Genomic DNA, 23675 nt, shown 5'->3' with positions numbered 1-23675 from the left:
AAAAGGCCGCCTGCAGGTCAGCCTTGTGTAGTGTGTTGCGGTGGTTAACCTCCCTGGCGGTATGATTCTTTCTGAAAAAAGGTGCTGAAAGCGGTACCATTATTTTGCATGGAAATTTGGCGTTTTAGATTGCAGGCCTGCAATTCTTAGGAATAACTCACCTAAATCTGTCCAAACCAGAGTCTCTAATAGACTATGACAAAGTTTGAAACACAAAATCATAAATTATAATATAATAAATAATAACAAATAATAATTTAATAATAACAATAGTTTTTATTCAATAAATTTTAACAAATAATATATTCAGATACTCTGATTTTTTTGGGGGTCAAACAGGGGTGCAAAATGATAATTCAATAAATGTCTCGGGTGTGGAAATCCTTAAAGCACGGTATGGCGCAAAGTCCAACATCACAGTCGAGACAACAGTAGCGCGTTTCTTTGCGAATTTTCCTTCCGCTGGCGTCGCGCTTGGAGCAGCAAACCACACACATCCGTGTGGGTGCTGCTTTTTTTGGAGTGGGTGGTACATATTCCAAAAAATGTCGACCAGTTAGTCGCTCTGGATTTACAACCCCAGAAGCCCGTCGTCCAGAACGGTTTACCACCGTTGGTGTTTGGTTTTTGAGGAAAATTTGTTCAGCCACCTTCCACATAAAGTCCGCATGGACGATAGACCTGACATTTTTTTTTTTTGAGCAGGATGAAAGAGTTCCAAAGACATTGCTCCAAAAGATGTCGGAAAATCTTTTTATAATATTTTTTTTGCTGCTTTCTCATTGCAGGGTAAAAAGTCATGGCCTGGTCAGCCCTGTCCACACCTCCCATTGTGTGGTTGTAGTCCAACACCACCTGTGGCTTTAGAACGTCTTTCCCACCTTTGGTATGGACCATGGCGGTCGAGGTGTTGTGGACCGTGCTCAAAAGGGAAACGTCCTTTTTGTCCCGCCACTTCAGAGCCAACATTTTCCCCTTTTGCCATGCAGCTACTTGTCCTTTCCCGAGCTTTTTGTTTGGAAATCCTGACGGCATGTCACGCCGGTTAGGCCTCACAGTCCCATAAGCGTCTGTCCTATTCAGAAGTAGGAACTCGTATAGTTCTGGGGACGTATAGAAATTGTCCGTAGTGATACAGTAGCCCTGGTTGAGCAAGGGCTCTATCAATGAAAGCACTGACGCGGTTGCCATCCCAAAATCACTGAATCTCGGGGAGAATTTGGTCCCTTTGCCAGTATAAAGTACTGAGTTCCAAATATATCCCGAGCTGGACTCACATAACATAAAGGATTTTATCCCAAAGCGAGCGCGCTTAGACGCAATGAATTGAATCCAGCTTAGGCGACCTTTGTAGGCCATGAGACTTTCGTCTATTGAAATGTCCCTCTCAGGTATGTAGGTCCGCTGGAAATTCTGCAGGACCATTTGGTAAATATCCCAAATTTTTTTAAGCTTTGGAGCTGGATGAGACCGTTCGTCAAATTCCTCATTATTTGCAAAGTGCAAATATTTCATTATAAGTGAAAACCGATATTCGGACATTACTGTTCCAAAAAAAGGTGTGGCCAATAATTTATTTGTGGTCCAGTACCACTTTTGGAGTGGTTTTCCCACCACTCCCTGCAAAATTAGGAGGCCAAGGAATTTCCATATATCCTCGCTGGTCACAGGCTCCCATTTTCTGCGTCTTGAAAATAACTGCTGGGTAGCAGATTGCTGTTCTTCATACCGATTGGTCTCCAAAACAATTTTGTCGATCACCTCATCGGTCAAAAATAGTCGGAGGTATTCTAAGGGATTGTCATCCTCTATGTCCACTTTTATTCCAGGTGATCCTGTGAACGGAAACCTAGGGGGCGCTACGTGCTCCGTAGCGCAATCAATTGCGCACCAGGTCCGCACGTCGCTGGGCACAGGTGCAGGATCGTCAACCACATCACTTTCTGCATCCGACGATGAACTTTCCCACGCGTCGCTGTCGCTCAGCTCCTCCGCAATGGATTCGGCATCGCTGTCGCTGTTTGGCAGCAAGTCGCATAATAAGTTTGATGCAGAGGCGCGCTTTGCCATTATTGCTGTGCAATATACAGATACTGATACAGTAATTCTGCAGACAGGGCACTGGAAAGCACTGGGGGGGGCAATCAAAGGTCACTGTATTTTTTTAAAATTTTATCCAATGATATCAGTGTGTTTTTACTGTGTTTTACTTTGTTTTACTTTTTATACGTTTGAATTTCCCGCCGCCCCCCCCTCCTTCCGCCCCCTGCGTCGCGACGCTCGCAGGGAAGGGAATCAGGGGAACACACAGCATCGAGCGGACATCCGCCCGCCGTGCACTGCGAGGATTCAACGCTGGATCGCGGAGAAAAGGTAAGAAAACCTTTTTTCTGGATCGAGCGAGGCATGCCCGAGTGTGACTCGGGGTAACCATTCGCAGCCTGAAAATCTCACCCCGAGTCACACTCGGGAAGACCGCCAGGCAGATTAAGAGAGGACAGAGAGAGTGTCATTTTTTGCAGGTAGATAGAGCAGGCAGGCTAGTCAGTTAATGTTACAGTGTATAGAGGATATACAGTATATACATCCCAGGTGTTGTACATATATTTATACACTGTATAGTTTAGCTAGATCAGTTCTTCCTAATTTACTGGCAGGCAGGTGATTGTGCTAGCTGCAGTATTCTTAAGTGGTTTATTGCCTGTGTCCTCTGTAGTTTGCACCTAAAGCTACTTGGTGTGTACTGGTCGTGTGCTCTGCAGTTTGCACCTAAAGATTCAGGAGCAGTAATTTTAATGATGCTTAAATAAAAAAAAATGAGAAATTCCTTTAAATATTGTACATGCTGGGTGTCTATAGTATGCCTGTGAAAACGTCTTTGAGAACCCGGGTCTTGCCCGAGGGAACATGTATCAATGAAAACAAAGTTTTAAAAAAACGTAGTTTTTTCAGGAGTCCTGAAAAAAACGACCTTTTTTAAAACTTTTTTTTCCATTGATACATGTTCCCTGGGGCAAGACCCGGGTTCTCAACAACGTTTTCACAGGCATACTATAGACATCCAGCAGGTACAATATTTAAAGGAATTTTTCATTTTTAATTTTTTTTATTTAAGCATCATTAAAATCACTGCTCATGCAAAAAACTACAGTTTTTAAAACTTTTTTTCCATTAATACATGTTCCCTGGGGCAAGACCCGGGTTCTCAAAGAAGTTTTACAACAATAACTTGCTTATTGGGCTTTAAAATGAGCACTTTTGAATTCGAACGAGTCCCAATCGTTATCTAGCTTTTAAATGTTTGTATTACAATTTTAAATACATTAACAGGAAATGTGTCTCAATTTTTCTTTAGAAATCAGAAGATCCAGAAATAGTGTAGTTAGCAAAACAGATTGTTTGAAAAATTATTTACTTTCCAAACAATTCTTCCATAATACAAAAAGGTCAACAATGGGAAATACAGTACCTTGAATATAAACAGTATCAGTAATGAATAACTCATATGTGTGTATGTGTGAAAGAACAGGAATATGCATTGATGGCATAAGCTCCATTTATGAAACTGGGTCAACTTTTTTTATTGTATCAAAAAGATCAAAAAAGATCAGGCAGCTTTTTATTGACTGATTTTTATTCAAATAAACTGAGATTTAGTTTTTTTTTTTTGCTTTATAAATTGTAGTTAAAATCTGGAAGCGTCTTATTTAAATTCTACATGCAATAAGCTGCAAAAGATGGCAAGCATTATGAGGTTACCCAGAACTCTGGCAAAGAATTACACATTAACTGATGTGATGTAAATCAAAAGCAGCTTTTTAATCAGATATTATTTAAATAAAAGCTTGCATTTACTTTTATCCCTTAAAAGCACCACATGGCTGCATTATCAAAGCCACAAACTGTTCATCAATTTTAAAATATATTGTTACTGTTTTCCCCAGGCTGCGGAGATTGAAGTTGATGAAAATGGAACTTTGGACTTGAGTATGAAGAAGAATCGGCTAAATGACAAGACTAGCAGTTTAGGTGCTTGTAGTCCTATCATAACAGCAACATCTTCTTCTCCATTCAAAACTAGTAGCCTGTTGGTCAATGCTGCCTTTTACAAAGCTCTCTGTGAAAAAGAAGGTTGGGATGCACCAATTAACTACAGTAAAGTTCATGGGACAAGTGAAGAGGACATTGAGGTAATTGATGGGTAATTACTGGGATGCTTTGAAAATGTGTCATATTGACTCATTAGAGTGTAAATGCTTAAAATGTCACAAGCAAAGCTACATTGTTTTGTGGAGGAAATCAAAACAGAAGTAAATAACACTGTCATAACTAAATTACATTTTAAGTAGTAGTTGTCCAATATTCAATGCCAGTGATAAATAACAGACAGTACCAACAATCCTCTGGTTGGGCATTGTGATGTCAAAGTGCCCGGCATGTTGTAATCACCCTGTTAATACTCCATAATTGGGCAATCATATCCTCTAACCCGGCGATCAGTGCAACATGACAATTAAGCATTTGAACTACACTTGAAAAAATACATTTTTATTGTCTCTTTTATCCAAACCGACGTACATTATAAAAGAAAATATTCTAATAAAAATTGTTTGCATCAAAAGTCAGTGTATTTTGACCAATTTTAGGATAAAAAAGAGTAAACTCTAGGCTATGCTTCAAAATCGCAGACCTGAAATGTAGTATTTAAATGAAATATCTGAATACCAAATGCCCTATAAAGATTTAATGATATACATGTTAATTGAATTAAAAAAATTCAATTTAAAGATGATTATAGGTTTTATACTATTGCAAAAGTACACACGGGTAAGTGTACTAATTTACCCAATTCAACGATTTTAATGTATTTAAATGTACAGGCCTTAGTAATATGCAGTATCTCACAAAAGTGAGTACATCCCTCACATTTTTGTAAATATTGTATTATATCTTATCATGTGAAGAAATTACACTTTGCTACAATGTAAAGTAGTGAGTGTACAGCTTGTATAACAATGTAAATTTATAACTCAACACACAGCCATTATTGGCAACAAAAGTGAGTACACTTCTAAGTAAAAATGTCCAAATTGGGCCCAATTAGCCATTTTCCCTTCCCAGTGTCATGTGACTCGTTAGTGTTACAAGGTCTCGGGTGTGAATGGGGAGCAGGTGTACTAAATTTGGTGTTATCACTTTCACGCTCTCATACTGGTCACTGGAAGTTCAACATGGCACCTCATGGCAAAGAAATTTGAAATTTTCAGCACCGTGGCCAAGACCATACAGCGGTTTAACAGGACAGTTTCCATGCAGAACAGGCCTAGCCATGGTCGACCAAAGAAGTTGAGTGCACTTGCTCAACGTCATACCCAGAGGTTGTCTATTGGAAATAGACTTATGAATGCTGCCAGCATTGATGCAGAGGTTTAGGGGGTGTAGGGTCAGCCTGCTAGTGCCCAGACCATACACCGCACACTGCATCAAATTGGTCTGCATGGCTGCCATCCCAGAAGGAAGACACTTCTAAAGATGATGCAGAAAAAAGCCAGCAGTTTGCTGAAGACAAGCAGACTAAGGACATGGATTACTGGAACCATGTCCTGTTGTCTGATGAGACCAAGATAAACTTATTTGGTTCAGATAGTGTCAAGCATGTGTGGTGGAAACCAGGTGAGGAGTACAAAGACAAGTGTGTCTTGCCTTCAGTCAAGCATGGTGGTGGGTGTGTCATGATCTGGGGCTGCATGAGTGCTGCCGGCACTGGGGAGCTACAGTTCATTGAGGGAACCATGAATGATAACATTTACTGTGACATACTGAAGCTGAGCATGATCCCCTCCCTTCAGAGACTGGGCCGCAGGGCAGTATTCCAACATAATGACCCCAAACACACCTCCAGTATGACCACTGCCCTGTTAAAGAAGCGTAAAGGTGATGGACTGGTCAAGCATGTCTCCAGACCTAAACCCTATTGAGCATCTGTGGGGAATCCCCAAATGGAAGGCGGAGGAGTGCAATGTCTCTAACATCCACCAGCTCTGTGGTGTCATCATGGAGGAGTGGAAGAGGACTCCAGTGGCAACCTGAGAAGCTCTGGTGAACTTCATGCCCAAGAGGGTTAAGGCAGTGCTGGAAAATAATGGTGGCCATAAAAAATATTGACACTTTGGGCCCAATTTGCACATTTTCACTTTGGGGTGTACTCACTTTCGTTGCCAGCAGTTTAGACATTAATGGCTGTGTTGAGTTATTTTAAGGGGACAGCAAATTTACACTGTTTTACAAGCTGTACATTGTAGCAAAGTGTCATTTCTTCAGTGTTGCACATGAAAAGATATAATAAAATATTTAAAAAACTGTGTACCCACTTTTGTGAGATAATGTATATCAGTGCTATATAAACAACAGAAATTAATATAATGAAGTTAAAATCTTGGTACTTTTAAAAAAACACTATAGTTTGTTCAAAGCACACCTAAAAGGAAGCCATCAGTTGCAAAGCTGGCCAAATACATTACCCTTAGGGCTCCCATAAGTAATTAACTCTTTTTCAGCCAATGATGTGCAGTATATGTCTTGGGATCACAGATGCTGCACCCCCCCCCCCTCCAACCTGTACCACCTATGCAGTCTCTTTTTTAAAAACAAGTTTATACATACCAGTTATGCGTCGGCTCTCAGTCCATTCAATTAATATCACAGTCCCTCTTCCTCCTCTTCTGTCTTCAGTAATAAAAGGAATTCTATATTTTAAAGGCACAGTATGGCTTTAGTGATGGGACATTATTCCCTGCAGTATTTTCCTTGCTTGATAACCTTTTTTGTAAGATGCTGGCATATTTATTTTTAAATAAATCAGCAAAGCTGGAGTTGGGATTTAAGGAAGTCATCATCTTATTTTAAAAGTTAATGATAGACCTACAGTATATGAGCATTGTACATGTGATTTCAGTGGGCACACCCCCTGCCACACCTATACTGCCCACATCCATGTTTCTCACTTAGGTCTCCTCTAAGTTTAGCACCTACTGTATGTAATTAATTTCAGGATGGCAAATTCCAAAAAACTGATGAAATCCCATTATCCAATGCATTGATTACACTTCTGCTGCTGATCAGGATTCCCTGGAGTTAGTTTACTAAGGTCAAATAGGCTGTTTACTTTGCAAGTGAATCTTCCTTTAGCTAAGTGAATGAGGTGACTTCCAATCACGTGCAAAGAAAAATACATTTTTTTTTCCCCTTGCACGTGATTGGGTATTCTTTGCAAAGTGAGTTGTTACCACATTCACTAATTCTCTTGAAAAGTGAACATCCTACTTTCTTTTAGCAAATCAATCACTTTATATCTGCTGAACACAGAGGAAGATTAATTAGAACTCACACATAGACATGGGCCGAACAACCCCCGGTTCGGTTCACAGCAGAACCCCCGAGCAGGGAAAAGTTCTGCCCCAAACAGCAAACTTCATTGAAGTCTATGGGAGCCGAACATGAGAAATCAAAAGTGCCCATTTTGAAGACTTATATGCAAGTAATTGGCCATAAAAGGTATATGGGGGTCTGGGTACTGCCCTGGGGGACATGTATCAACGCAAACGTTTCTTTAAAAACAATTGTTTTTTCAGTAGCAGTGATTTTAATTATGCTTAAAGTACAACAATAAAAATGCCTTCAAATATTGTGCATGGGGGTCCCCTTAGTCTGCCTGTAAAGTGGCGCGTCTGTAGCATGTATAGAATGTGCTGCAGCAAAAATATAATTTCTAAAGAAAAAAAAGGAGACAAATCACATTTAAATTGACTCACGGCACCCGGCTATTGAAAAAAAAATAAAGAAAAGAAACGGTGTGGGGTCACCCTTATCTGAGCACGCAGCCTGGCAGGTCAGGAAAGAGGGGGGACGAACAAGCATGCCCCCCTCCTGAACCATACATGGGGGGTGCTTTGGGGTCCCATGTTGATGGGGAGAAGGACCTCATCCCCACAACCCTTGCCCGGTGGTTGTGGCGGTCTGTGGGTGGGGGGCTTATTGGAATCTGGAAGTTTCCCTTAACAAGGGGGCCCCCAGATCCCACCCCCTATTTAAATTAGTGTGGGGTGCATAGTACCTCTACCCATTTACCAAAAAAGTGTATATTTATTTGAATTTTCATATGCAACTATCAGGAATACTTAAAACTGTCTTGAAGACAGCATCCAGTTATCATTTGTATAGCAGCGCTGAGACTGGAAAACACAGGACCAGAACAAGGCTGTGCAACAATGCATCCTGTAATTATTAAAGGGGAGGTTCACCCTAAAAACCACTTTCTCTAATTACACTGGCCCCCCACATTACAAAACGATTATGCCTGTTATATTTTTTTTGATGCTGTACATACCTTCGTACAGCTATTCACCCGTGGCTTCGGGGTTGCGAGTCCCGCGGGAGTGGGCGTTCCTCACATGCTGGTGATTGACGTTTTGACAAAAAAACAGCTCCCCCCCGTCGCGTAAGCCGCGCCACGATTGGCGAAAGGAGCCGAACGGCGATGCGCAGGGGCAGTATAGCGCCGACTCGCCGTTCGGCTCATTTCGCCAGTCGTGACGCAGCTTACGCGACGGGGGTAGCTGTTTTTTTGTCAAAACGTCAATCACCAGCATGTGAGGAACGCCCACTCCCGCGGGACTCGCAACCCCGAAGCCACGGGTGAATAGCTGTACGAAGGTATGTACAGCATGAAAAAAAACATAACAGGCATAATCGTATTGTAATGTGGGGGGCCAGTGTAATTAGAGAAAGTGTTTTTTAGGGTGAACCTCCCCTTTAATGTATTAAACATGCTGATAGGAGGTTAGAGCATCGAGATGACCACATTCCTGCTTTTTCAGTGTTTAGTCAGAAAGACTGGGATGTGTTCACGTCTTGTAGTGTTAGCTATGCTTTCAGACAGGGGTGGTTGGATTGCAAGCCTGGCTTTAGAAAATTATAAATTCTTGTCACTTTCATATACAGTATGAATTTCAGCAGTGATTTTGACTACTTGCTAAGAGTCTGTCTTTAAGCAAGAAAAAAAGTTAAAGGTACAAAAAAATAATACATTGAGTTAATTTACATAAAACTATATAAAAATATACAGAGATAAATGAAGTACAACCTATATGCTTTTAAAGCCTTTAAACAGCGTGGGTTTGAACACACATTTTAAGGGTTAGGCATAATTGCAAAGGAAATCAGTTTATCTAACGCTAGATAAAGCGGTAAAGGATTTAAATGCATCACCAATATACAGTTTTTCATATTTTCACTTTTCACTGTTAAGCACACAATTTTAGGACTTGTTATTTATTAACCTACCGCCATTTACCTATTTTAATTACAATAATAGTTTGTCTGCACTCAACATAATTTATTGTATTTTTTACAAAAAAAAATCGTTTTCATGCATTTGTAGAAAAACTGTGCGTTCTACAAAAGTAATTTATATAACTTCTGTGGTTAACTTGATCTCAGAGATATTATTTAAAAAAAGTACTAAAAAAAATACAGAGGATGAAATTGGTGATATTCTTCAGAAGCAAAGCAAAAAGGGAAAGACAGGATGAAGTCAAAACTTCTATTGTGCTTACTTTTAAAACTAGCATGCTGAAAGAAAAAAAAACAACAAGTACCCACACAAGCAAGGTGGGTGGAGAAATCCCCCCACTGGGACATTGTATTCGTACAGTGGCTCCCGCTGATGTCAGAATACACTGGTGAGAAGCTGTAGCTACTGATTTAGAAAAGTTATCCAACTTGTTTGTTCCATAGAAGTCGATCAAATATCATCTCCTGTGAACAGAGATGTCCACACTGGTAAAAATGTGTCCAGTGCCGGCTGAAACCAGCCAAATGTCAATCCTTCTATGGCCAACTTTAGGGAGAGTATTTAAGGTGCTGGCTAAGCATTTTAACCAGAGGATTAACTTTTCAAAAGAGAGGTTAGCAACAGCAGTTGCCATTTATCCTCAGTACATGTTTCTTCCAAATTTTCCACTTGCAGGTCAAACATGGTATTAAGCATCCAATAGATGATTTGATTTTCTTTCCTTACACCGTAGGTGCTGCCAATGGGGGGGAGGGGTGCATGTAGAGCCTTCTCAGTAGAACACAAAGATTACTGCTAGAAGCTATAGCCACTGGCAGTAATCGCATGTAAAAAAAATCCGCCAGGCCATAAACAAGCAATACAAAGCAGGGCTGGAAAACAATGGAGAAGGGATGCTCAGATGGACATATCCACAGGCGAGTGAGGGAGAAACACACAATCTCTGGCAGCTCCTCAGCAGGTGTGGGATTCCCTCAGAAACAAACAAGCACACCACATTAGCCCTGTATATAGCATGCGAGAAGCCTTTATGTAAGTGGATATGGAATTAAAGTATTGTTTATTTTATTAATACTAACTTGGCGCCCACTTTGCTTTCTTGTTTGCCAGGCTGGTTGTGCCCAAGTTGATTGATGGATCCACTTGGGTACAAATAATCTCACTCGGTCCCTGCTGAACCGGACAAATTTCAATCCAGCTTTACAGTGTACATCAAATGTTATAGCCTTTCTGTTAAAAGCCACAGTTTTTTTCTACTTAGATAACACTTTAAAATGCAGCAGAAAAGGGGTCCTACTGGTGTTTACAAATATAGGGCCAGATTCAGGTACAAATGCGGCGGCGTAACATATCGTCTTTACATTACACCGCCGCAAGTTTTCAGCGCAAGTGCCTGATTCACCAAGCACTTGCGTGTAAACTTTCGGCGGCATAGCGTAAAGCCGTCCGGCGCAAGCCCGCCTAATTCAAATGGGGCATGTACCATTTAAATTAGGCGCGTTCCCGCGCCGAACGTTCTGTGCATGCTCTGTCTGGAAATTTCCCACCGTGCTTTGCGCGAAATTACAGCGCCCCAACGTGTTTGTGAATGGCGACGTGCGTAACGTACTTACACCAAAAAAATAAATAAAACAATTTGACGCGGGAACGACGGCCATACTTTAACATGGCTGGTGTAAAGTTAAGCCATGAAAAAGCAAGCCTAACTTTACGACGGGAAAAAACGACTTGCAACGACGTAACGCACGTAAGTACCTTCGTGGATCGCCGTAAAAGCTAATTTGCATACCCGACGCTGGAAAACGACGCAAACTCCACCCAGCGGCAGCCAAAGTATTGCAGCCTAAGATCGGAAGGCGTACAAAGCCGCAAGCCTGTCGGATCTTAGCCAAATGCCGTTGTATCTTGTTTGTGAATCACAAATTAAGATACGACGCGGCAAATTTGAAAATACGCCGGAGTATCAGTAGATACTCTGGCGTATTTCTTCTGTGAATCTGGCCCGAAGTGTTTAGGTAGCCCTGGCTTACAAATGAGAAATAATGCACTGGACTTACTAAGTCTGAGCTGCCTGTGTTGGTGGCAATGTAGAAACTATTGTTTACATCATTTAGAACAGCGCTCCCTTGGGATGGATTGGTTTGCTGGTGAACATGTGCAGGGGCATTGACACAGAAATGAACAAATCTACTGATTTCAGTGAATGTATGCATTTCACTAATAGGGCTATTTGTGACATATCATGACAGGGAGCAGAATCACTGTGGAAAATTGTACCATTGGCTTTAATGTTTAGTAGCTGAAATATAGAAAATACGTTTTTTTTTTCTGTCTTGTATAATTAGCACTTATTAGGCTTTGATGAACTGTGTTAATTACATGTTACCCTGCATAGTACTGTAATTTTATTTTAAGGACAATAATCTAAAATAATATGGTATGCTACAATTTAAATTAAAGACAGGTTATATCGAAATGCATATATTGTAAAAACATTTCTGAGAAAAAGATTACATTTTGTAGAGTCCTATCTTTTATATTAGTGGACACTGGGTAGCAATGCCATGGGCTAGTACAGAGGTATTGAATAAGGAGACCAAACAACAATTTGATACAACATTTTTATTTAACTTTGGTAAAATTGGCCACGGTGTCATCCATAAAATGTGGGGGCGGGGTTACAAAAATTTTCTCAATAAATAAATTAAATTACAAAAGGCCAAATTGGCTAAACTTAAAACTTTAAAATCAAATTAATTTCTGTCCATCCAGCAAAAGCTGGACGACTACTCCCCCCATACAGACGACCCCATGACTTATTATGACAAACTGACAGGTAAGGGTGGGCGGGCGGGCGATGCTGCTTGTCAGGAGATGTGACTGAGCAAATCGCCTCAGCCTCTCCCTTATATAGGCTCGTCCAGTGCAGGTTTTACCTCACGCAAACGGACCTATCAGAGAAGGGGGCTGCCGCAGCTGACCAATCAGAGGCTGTTACTACCCCAGAGCGCGGCAGCCCACTTCTCCCTCTGCTCTATCCCATGCAGGCTCAGCATACTGCCGTAGCCTCACATGGGCTAGTACAGAGGTATTGAATAAGGAGACCAAACAACAATTTGATACAACATTTTTATTTAACTTTGGTAAAATTGGCCACGGTGTCATCCATAAAATGTGGGGGCGGGGTTACAAAAATTTTCTCAATAAATAAATTAAATTACAAAAGGCCAAATTGGCTAAACTTAAAACTTTAAAATCAAATTAATTTCTGTCCATCCAGCAAAAGCTGGACGACTACTCCCCACCGGCCGGGGCCAACCGCGAAGCTGTTGGCCGAGGCCCCCCCACCACCGTGGCTGATTCGATCATGGACTGGATACCCATATTAAAAATGTCCAGGCCAATGCCTGACAGATGAATTTGGTCAACCCGAAACAACCCAGGCAAAAAACCCTCTAACTCGGAATGACGAAAGGAAGAGCCACCAATTGAAGGCATAAAACTATGAATCGTCCTATTTAGCCGTCTGCGGATTCTATCCACGTAGAAAAGGGTGCCGTGCGGCGACCATAACAGCCTGGGAACCATCTCAGAATATACTAACACTGAACCTGGGAACATTTGAGTTATGGAATAGAGATCCCTTTTCATTTCACATAACAAGTCCCATGTGTTGAATTTACCCAAGTCATTAGCCCCCACGTGGATAACTATCACTTGGGGTTGAGGCCAGACAGAAGACAAATAAGCTAGGTGGTCTTTTAAATTGCGCCACCGCATACCTCTAACACCTGACCATAAAATTAAAAATAAATCAGGATCAAGCCCCAGGTTAGCAGAGTATGATCTGGATCCGGAGTGCTTGTAAGCCCAGAACACGTAGGAGTGACCTATGACCCAAGCGATATTCCTGGATAAATCTGAAAGAGAATCATAAAGTTAGAAGACTGGGACGAACATATAACTTATATCTATTACTGCCCCACCTGCCCACTTTTTTAACCTTACTCTCTGAAAAACCTATAGAATCAGCTGTGGTGGCAGCGCCAATTCGGAAAGAATGGGAAGAAAATTGGTACCCAGATAAATTCAAGCGCTTCAAACAGGAGGCCAAAACAGCTGAGAACTGGTACCTAGTTAGAGAGGACAAGTCTTCATGAATAAAAAAGGAATCGTTACTCAATGGTCTGACCAAAAGATAATTACGAACATGAAACACGGGACAGATAGCCTCATTAGGAGAACTGGATAAAGAAAACCACTGGCCAACCTGAGAGGACTTTGATCTGGACAAAAACAGACGGACAGAACCGACGTCAAACTGAACATGAGAAAAACGGAGAAATGAAAAAGCGTTTCTATTTGCTGCAGTAAACTCACCTAACCGAAGGGCTCCAAAGAATGCTATAGAGAAAGCAGCCTTAAAAAGCAAAGATTCGAAATTGGATGAGCAGACATCTTGAAGGATCTGAAGAAGATCGATCAAAATGGGGATAGATATGGGACGCCTATTATCTAAAGAGGGCCTAGACTTTTTGAGGCCCTTCAAAACCTGAGTGACCTGAAAGAAAGAGGTAAGAGCAGGAAGGCCTGCAAACTTAAGGAAAAAAGAAACTCCAGCCAATATTTTACCTATGGAAGCCGGGGACAGATTAGACTGAATGAGAAAGGACAAAAAAGACAAAGCCACGTAAGAAGATACATCTAGTGGATCCAAACCCAATGGTTGACAGAAAGAGCACCATTTGTGCCATGAAAGCCTATAATCCCTCCAGGTGTTTTCCGCTACTGAAGCCTTGAGATTCCGGAATATTATTCCCAAATTAAGCCCCAGAGGAAGTCTGGGCAATGGGTGCCATGTTGATCCGCTGATGGCGCCAACTCTCGGAATCTCTTGAACTGTGAACGAGATAAAGAATCTGCTATGTTATTTTCTTTACCTGCAATATGCTCAGCTCTCAACCATATATTACAGTTCATACAATGAAGTACAAGGAAACGCAATAACCTCAGAACGGGATCAGACTTAGAGGACAGAGTATTGATGGCAAAAAAGACACCTTTATTATCCGTATGAACTAAGATTCTACGATTCCTAAAGATGTCTTCCCACACAACCACCGACACAATCACTGGAAAGAGCTCCAACAGAACTAGATTTTGAAGTATCTCCTTCTGGAGCCAATCAGGGTGCCAGGACTGGGCGCACCAGCGCCCATCCAAGAAAGCCCCGAACCCAGCAGAGCCAGCTGCATCGGTGAAGAATTCCAACTGAGAACTATTAATAAAGTCCATTTGCCAGGCCGAGGAACCATTAAACTCATTTAAAAAAGCATCCCAAATTCTTAGATCATCCTTGATGCTTTTTGAAATTCGGAAATGAGCGTAAGGGTTCACCATACCTTTTATGGCTAACGAGAACCTGCGCGAAAATACCCTCGCCATAGGGATGACTCTGGCTGCAAAAGCAAAAAGACCCAGCAAAGATTGTGCCTCCTTTAAGCACACCTTCTTACTGACAAGAAAGGTTGCAATCATAGACTTCATTTTATGTATCTTCTGTTGTGGCAATCTGAATTCCATTCGTTCGGAGTCAACCGTGATCCCCAAAAATTCAATAACTGTTGTGGGAAAAACTGTTTTCTCCTGGGCCAGAGGCACGCCAAAGTCATGACAAACGTCAAAGAAAACCTGTAAAGCTTCCATACACACTGATGACCCCCGGGGACCTAAAAACAAGAAGTCATCTAGATAATGTAGGATAAGGCCTTGAGGGATAACGACTGACACGACCCAATGTAAGAAGGAGGAAAAAGCCTCGAAATAAAAGCATGACATAGAAAACCCCATTGGCATGCATTTATCAAAATAATATTTATTCAAAAATTGAAAACCCAAAGAATTGAAGCCTTGTGGATGCACGGGAAGAAGGCGGAAAGCCGACTTAATATCAGCCTTTGCTAGCACAGCCCCTTGCCCTGCTTGCCTCAAAAGACACAAAGCCTCATCAAATGAGGCGTAGCAGACTGGAGCCTCCACAGAGGCAACTTCGTCATTGAGTGACGAATGCGGTGGGTAAGATAGGTGGTGGATCAGTCTGAACGCACCCAGCTCTTTCTTGGGTACGATGCCCAAAGGGGGCAACCGGAAATTAGAGAATGGCGGGTCATTAAAGGGGCCAGCCACCCTACCCTCAGACAATTCTTTGCAAATTTTCTCAAGCACTAAGTTAGAGTGCATGGATACCGATAGTAAATTTTTAACTGGTGTACACCCTGAACCAGTAAAGGATGGCACTAAGAAACCATTGGCAAAACCTTCAGTTAGCAGAGCCGCCATCCTGTGGTCTGGATAGCGCTCGAGCCATGGGCGCATTCTTGCCAGGCTCACCGGAGTCGGGGCCTTTCCCATGTGTGTCCTTGGGTCCTGAATGAAGAGGAACTAGCGGCAGCTTTACGAAAACATCTGCTCGCCGCGTGAGTACCGCCACAATAAGAACACTCATGTTTGTATCTACAATTCAATAAGAATTTACATTGACCCTCATTGAATGCAAAGCATACACCCTTCCTGACTGGACTCTGACCATTTGAAGCGGGGCGAGGGGTGAACTGGGGCCTAGGTGGCAGCATAAGGTTTAACCATAAACCAACGTCCTTAGCCCCCCAATGCAGCGATGGGTGCACAGCTAGTTTTTGACGGAAATTCTCGTCATATGAGAACCATGCGGAGCCGCCAAAGTGGCGAAAGGCCTCCGCAATAATATCCAGGTGTTGGAATAAACCTGAGCACTTCCCCGGGAAGCGTTCTCCCATAACTGCTGAATAGATACAGAACGCTTGCAGCCAGTTTTGAAATGTCTTAGGAACCGCTCTCCTCCTATCTTCCTCTGTTCTTTCGCTGGACTGCCTGTCAGATTTAGCCAAAAACTCCTTAGAAGCAGGGAGAAGTGATAATATATCGAGATATTCACCCCTCCAAATTTTTTCTTTGACTGACTTAGACAGATGAAAACCCAGCGGGGATAAACTGCAAGGGAGGGGTTCCTTAAAGGAAGACTCGCTGACCATAGCAGCCGAGGATCTGAGGGGTAAAGTATTATTAACAGCAGGACACCTCACACTCGATCTGACAGTAACATCCTTATTTAGCAGAGAGGGATGACCAGCCTCATGCCACACCACACCAACCTCCTCCATATCAATAGCATTATCGCTATTTCCAGCACCAGTCTCCTGTGCACTCTGACTTACTGTGCATGCCTGAGTACTCAGACTCTCACCTGGTTGCACATACATATTTACATTTTGTGAGGTAAAATCCGCATCATGTATACCTTTGAACTGCTGCACAATGACAGACAAAGATTCAATTAGACTAGAAAATGCAGATAACTGGTTAACATTACTGAAAACAACTTCAGGTAAAACATGCTCACCCAAGTCCCCAGGAGGGGGGGAAGAGGCAGCGCTGCTCCCTTGCTGGCAAGAAGCACCTCTTGTTGCAGCTCCCTCAGCTTGAGGAGCTAAATTATTGGTCTTACATTTCTTTTTTCTTCCAGGCTGTTTCCTGGGGGCGCCCACGCTCATCTCTGGTACTGCAGCTGGGCTGACAGATAAAACAGAGCCACTCTCCTCAGACAGGCAACGCTTCAGCCACTCTTCACCTCCCCTGCTCTCCGCCTTCTCTAGGAGTCTACATAAGAGCTCCTCACGGCTGTCCTGCACAGCGCGCTTCATCCTGAGAGAGAGGGAGAGGCGGGCGATGCTGCTTGTCAGGAGATGTGACTGAGCAAATCGCCTCAGCCTCTCCCTTATATAGGCTCGTCCAGTGCAGGTTTTACCTCACGCGAACGGACCTATCAGAGAAGGGGGCTGCCGCAGCTGACCAATCAGAGGCTGTTACTACCCCAGAGCGCGGCAGCCCACTTCTCCCTCTGCTCTATCCCATGCAGGCTCAGCATACTGCCGTAGCCTCACATTCTGTTCTAAGTAAATTACATTTAAACAGTACATTTTCTTTGATAATTTTTCAAAATGATCAGTACTGATCACCCTAACATAAACTAGACATAAAGTTCAAAAGTGCAGCCCTACAAAACTTATTAATGAAATAAAATAGTGTCCAAATGAGTATAAAATCAAGGATTCCCCCTGATACTGAGCTGGTTTCCTGGTTTCTGGTGTGTTTTTTTGGACACCTCTAAATGCCCCAAAAAAAACATACCCCTGCAGCTACTTCAGGCATGTAGAGATGAACGCAATATATATCTGTGGATCCTTTTGAGATATGGATGTTTTCCTATCCTTGATGTGGTCTGTGGATTATTACTTTCCGAGTGGAAGTGCGACTGCCATTGATCCCTGCATTATCTAACTCTACATGCCTATAATGATGTCTATCTGGTAAGCAGTTTGACTGCACAGGGTGTGGTGTGTTTCCATATCTGCACACTGAATTCTCATTGGAGGTTCTTCGTTTTCAACACTGATTCCGCGTACAGATTTTGTGATGAAAAAAGACGACGCTTTAAAAAACGTCATTTAAAATGATCGTGTGTGGGCAAAACGTTGTTTCATGTCTTCAAAAAAACGACAAAAAAATATTCGAACATGCTTGAATTTTTTGTGTCGTTTTTCAAAACGTAATTTTTTGTTTCACAGAAATTGACTGTGTGTAGCAAAAAACAACGTTTTTAAACCCGCGCATGCCCAGAAGCTAGTTATGAAGCGAGCTTCAATGGAAAAAAGTGGTGAACGTAACCTCGCTTTGCTAGAGCATTGTGAAAAAACGATGGTGTGTAGGCAACGTCGTTTTTGAAAATCAAGTTTCAAAAACGTTGTTTTATTTCATGATTTAAAACGTCGTTTTTTTTTCATCACAAAAAACGACCGTCTGTACGCGGCATTAGAACACTTTGAAGATTGTTTTTTATACTCATTTGGACACCGTTTTATTTCATTAATAAGTTTTATAGCGCTGCACTTTCTCCTTTATTTTTTGCTTGTCTTATCCACATATAGTGCTAGCAGCTTTCTCCTTTATATTTAAGTTAGCGCAGATATTTTCATGTTTTTTTCACTTATAAACTAGACATAGCTTAAAGTCTCCTGAAGCCCAGAGTGACCCCATAATTCTTCTTCTCGAGTCCCCCGCCATTGCTCCTGGCTCCTCCTTTTCTCTGTGTGCCATCATAATAAGCCGCTTCCTATTGCGGCACACTTATAGGCTTATTCCTGAGCTATGCTACCTGTGTCCATAGACACAACCAGCACCCCTCGGCCCCTGCCCCTTGCACCCTTGTCACAGTTTTGACTTTTTTAGGAGCAGGCACAACAAAGAGCACAGTAAAAAATGTTTAGGCTTTAGAACAACTTTAAAATTGACCTAGTGTCAGATATATTTATTCATATAAATATATGAAGAATACTTGTATTAAAGTGGTTCTAAAGGCTTAATGTTGTTTACCTTAATTCAGTCACTGTATTAAAGTGATATTAAAGGTTCAAGTTTTCCATAGACGCCAAGTGTATGACTCGGCCCTGCCCCAGGCGGCCACGTCATTTGATTGTCAGCAGCGGGAGCCAATGGCTGCACAGCTATCAATCTGTCCAATGAAGAGCAAAGAAGTCGCGGAGAGTGCGATGCGAGATCACTCACATGGAAATTCGGGGCTCAGGTAAGTAAAATGGGGGGCTGGGGGGCCGGACACTGCAAGGTGTTTTTTCACCTTAATGCATAGGATGCATTAGGGTGAAAAAACACAAGGGTTTACAACCCCCATTCCCCCTGTATACTTACCTGAGCCCAATTTCGATCCAGCTCTGTGTCCAAGAGCAGAAACCCTCTCCCCCTCACCTTTGGCTCCTGCTGCTGTCAATCAAATTCTATGGTGAAGGAGTGGGAGACAGGGCCGGGCTGCTCTGTCTGTGTCTATAGATGTGGGATCAAGCCCACATGAGTGCACCCATAGGAAATGGCTATGGAGACACTTGCCGAAGTGGTTGAGCCAGGTGTGCCTGCAAGGGAAACCCAGAAAAGGAGGATTGGGAATGCTCTTTGCAAAACCATTGCACAGAGCAGGCAAGTATGACACGTTTATGTTTTTAGAAAAAAAAATAATGTTTACAATCACTTTAAATCAAATCCAGTGAGTGACTGATGTAGAACATGTATGTAAATAATAGAGCTAAAATTTCCGACCTGCATACTTGTTCTTGACCAGTAACAGGCTAAAAAATAAGGCCACAGGATAGGAATGACAGCCATGAAAGGGAAGGTTCCTTTATTTGTACACAGCAACACAAAAATAACATAGAAATGAAGGTTAGTCCTGGATTCCTTTTCTATTGTTCTGTTTTTGGAGTAACATAACCGTTCCCCATTTGATTTATGTGACCAGATTACTACATATGGAGACACAGTTGTACAGTTGCTTTCCTTCCAGTGCCTCCTACAGCAAAACATTTCCACTACTTTGGATGGAAATGATAATTTTTTTGTTTGGCTGTTTGTTTTCTAGTAAATTGTAGACAATGGTATTTTTGATATGTGGTCTTTTGCTCATTGCACCAGTTCATACACACAACAGTTGCTTAATTTGGGTGGCAATTTACAGAAAATATTGTCTATATGTCTCCATGAAATAGCCTGTCCAGATGCCCTCTAACAAACAACAACAAAAAAAAAAGCATGAATTTGGACACGGCTCAAATTCTCTACAAAATCCCTGATAAATAAATAGGGCTGTTAGTTTAGTTCAAACTGTCAGTTTTCCAACAATTTCAAGGCCTAAAAAAATGTCTAAAGTGCCAGATGCCATTATGTGTTATTCATTTTAGCACTATGTTCTGGTCTTTTCTGGAATCACTATAAACTTCCATCTGCATATTAATGGAATTTAGCGTATTCCTCCCTCTCTGTTTCTTTTTGAATCACCACCAAGCATGCAAACACAATACACCTACAAAATGTCATCTTTATCATAGTTTTTTAAAGGACAAACTAAAGAGGATATTTAAAACATTATGTTAAAGTCTGTATTTAAATTCAATATTAAATGCACATTTATAAAATAACATTTACAAAAACATTTTTGAAAATTTTAGGTTACATTTACTAACATTTTGCCAAGTAGAGTTAGAAGCTGAACAAGTTTCTAAGAGGATGAATATTTAAAAAGTTATAATACAATGGGCCAGATTCACAGAAGAAGTACGCCGGCGTATCTACTGATACACCGGCGTACTTTCAAATTTGCTGCGTCGTATCTTTAGTTTGAATCCTCAAACCAAGATACGACGGCGTCTGGCTTCGATCCGACAGGCGTACGGCTTCGTACGCCTTCGGATTGTAGGTGCAATACTTCGGCACCCGCTGGGTGGAGTCCGCGTTGTTTTCCGCGTCGGGTATGTTAATTAGCTTTTTCCGTCGATTCACAAAGGTACGCGCGGCTGTCGCATTCTCTTACGTCGTCGCTAGTCGGTTTTTCCCAGCGTATAGTTAAAGCTGCTATTTTGTGGCGTATAGATAGACTTGCCATGTTAAAGTATGCCCGTCGTTCCTGAGTCAAATTTTTTTTTTTTTGCATAAGTCGTCCGTGAATAGGAAAGGACGTAACTCACGTCGAAGTTCAAAAAATTACGTTGGTGCGACGTCATTTCGCGAAAAACACGGCGGGAAATTTCAAAACGGAGCATGCGCAGTTCAATCGGCGCGGGGACGCGCTTCATTTAAATGAATCACGCCCCCTACCCGCCCAATTTGAAATACGCGCCGAGAAATACACTACGCCGCTGTAACTTACGGCGCAAAATCTTCCTGGATTCGAAACTGCGCCAGGTAAGATACAGCGGCGTAGCTTATCTCTGATGCGCTGCGACAGGGCAATTCTATGTGAATCTGGCCCATAGTATTTATAAGGTGAAAATGATGAAAACAACATATGGCAAAATATCAAAAATTATCTTTCAGAAGCCAATTGGAGTAAAATACAGTTCAATATAAACGCATAACATAAAACACCAATTTTTATATTAAGAATAGGTTGCTTGTATAGTTCATAAAAAAACTATAAATCACATGCTTTAGTTAGGTGTATTAAAAATTTACAGCTATTCCCGTAATTTGTACTTTTTCCCCTTACACTTTTACCACTTTATTCCCATTTACATTTTCTTTACTTACTTCATATCTTTCCAATGACAAGTCAATTAAATTTAACCACTTCCATACAGGGCATTTTCACCCCCTTCCTGCCCAGACCAATTTTTAGTTTTCAGCGCTGTTGTACTTTGAATGACAATTGCGCGGTCATGCAACACTGTACCCAAATGAAATCTTTATGTTCTCCCCCCCACAAATAGAGCTTTTGTTTGGTGGTATTTGATCATCTCTGCAGTTTTGTGCGCTCTAAACATAAAGAAGAGCAACAATTTTGAAAAAACACAATTTTTTTTACTTTTTGATTTAATAAATATCAACATTTAAAAAAAAAAAATAAGAATTTTTCCTCAGTTTAGACTAATATGTATTCTTCTACATATTTTTGGTAAAAAAAATCGCAATAAGCGTATATTGATTGGTTTGCGCAAAAGTTAGAGCGTCTACAAAATAGGGGAAAGATTTATGTAATTTAAATTTTTACTAGTAATGGCGGCGATCTGCGATTTTTATTGTGACCGTGACATTGCGGCAGACATATTGGACACTTTTGACACGTTTTTGGGACCATTCACATTTATACAGCGATTAGTGCTATAAAACTGCACTGATTACTGTGTAAATGTGACTGGCAGGAAGGTGTTAACACTAGGGGGCGCTGGAGGGGTTAATATGTTCTCTGGGAGTGATTTCTAACCGTAGGGGCAGGGGTACTCACAGGGGGGGAGACCGATCTGTGTTCCTCTGTTTCCGGCGAACACACATCCATCTCCTCACCTCTGACAGGAGCTGGATCTGTGTGTTTACACACACAGATCCACACTTCAAACACCCGACCGCCGGGCACGCGCACGGGGTCGCAAGCTTTGCAACACGCGCGCCCCCTATAGACCACGATGCACAGGACGTCGTATGACGTCCATTCTGAAGGACAGACAGTTCCTGCCGATGTCATATTATTATGGCTCGGTAGGGAACTAGTAAACGTAAACTAAACTTAGCTTAAAGTCTCCTGAAGCCCAGAGTGACCCCATACCTCTTCTTTTCGGGTCCCCCGCCAGTGCTTCTGGCTCCTCCCTCAGGATTTGGAGGGCAGATACAGAAACTTTTAAACATTTAGGTACAGTTATGGTAATGGAAGGGTATACACATCAGGGAAGACCAAAACCTGGGTTACACTATTATGCAAATACCAGCTTCAGCTAGGAAGTTAGTGCTTCGATTATGGACTTGATTTGAACCAAGCCCTGATCTACCCTTACTTGGCTAAATTTTGAAACAAGCTAAAGTATATGGGAACCCTTATCTTGTAAAACAGCCCATTCATTTTAAAATAGAAATAAAAGGCAAAACATTTGTGCATTTTATAAAAAAAAATCCTTTTTATAAGTGATCACATACCCTCTGTAGGGAGGAGAATCAGCAACACACTGAACTTCCCAGTGGATGGCTGTGCAAGGGGAGTATAAAACAAGGGGGGAACTAATGCGCAAACCAGCCTAACCCGGGAAAAAATATATATAGTGGTACAAATAAATTAAAAGTTACAATCAAGCAGCAGCCACAACTAATAGTGCTCACGCACTGACAGCATATGATAGACAGGGGGATGTAGTGGCGCTTGCAAATACTAAAAACCGACAATAATTTAAAACAATAAAATATTCTAAACAATGATTCCTAAAGTATGAGAGTGAGTCCGTCCTCTACTGGGGTAAAAATGTGTAACACTCGAGGTCTATGCCCAAAGAATACCATCCAACATCAATAATTAGATGTGGAAGGAACTGCGAGTGAATAAATAATGAAATCCAATGGATAAAAGTGCCTGACTGGCCGCACAGTGTACATGGGATAATAATCCTTTTTTTAAAAATATGTGTCATAAATCCTTAAAGTGCTTGATGAAAAACAAGTGCAAAGTGCTAATAATTAAAACAATAATAGCAGTGAATGAAAGCTCCAGCTCTCCTGGAAAGTAGTGGTTAATTACTAATTAGCAAACACATGCAGGAAAAAGCAACAACTGAAAAGAAGTCCAAAAATGCAAGTGTCCTAAAAACCTAAACGGTTCAATCATAAAACTGTTGTTTTTCTGTGCAATGAAAAAGATATAATAATATAATAATAAAATAAAAAATAAAATAAAAAAATAAAAAAA

General features: G+C 41.5%; 1 protein-coding gene across 6 annotated transcripts in view; it reads left to right on the top strand.

The window, feature by feature from the left end:
• ST18 (ST18 C2H2C-type zinc finger transcription factor) overlaps window positions 1-23675 on the top strand; it is a 154779-nt gene that overhangs the window by 79922 nt on the left and 51182 nt on the right. For all 6 annotated transcript variants that reach the window (XR_005749501.1, XM_040354187.1, XM_040354186.1 and 3 more), the window contains exon 10: window positions 3945-4190. Coding sequence is in view for 5 of the 6 variants with exons in the window: in XM_040354187.1 (XP_040210121.1) it covers window positions 3945-4190 (246 nt within the window). In the remaining variant the exon portion in view is untranslated. The remainder of the gene's footprint in view (window positions 1-3944; window positions 4191-23675) is intronic.

This window comes from Rana temporaria, chromosome 5, assembly GCF_905171775.1.
Source record: "Rana temporaria chromosome 5, aRanTem1.1, whole genome shotgun sequence".
Lineage (NCBI taxonomy): Eukaryota > Metazoa > Chordata > Amphibia > Anura > Ranidae > Rana > Rana temporaria.
This window is presented reverse-complemented; position numbering and strand designations above follow the sequence as displayed.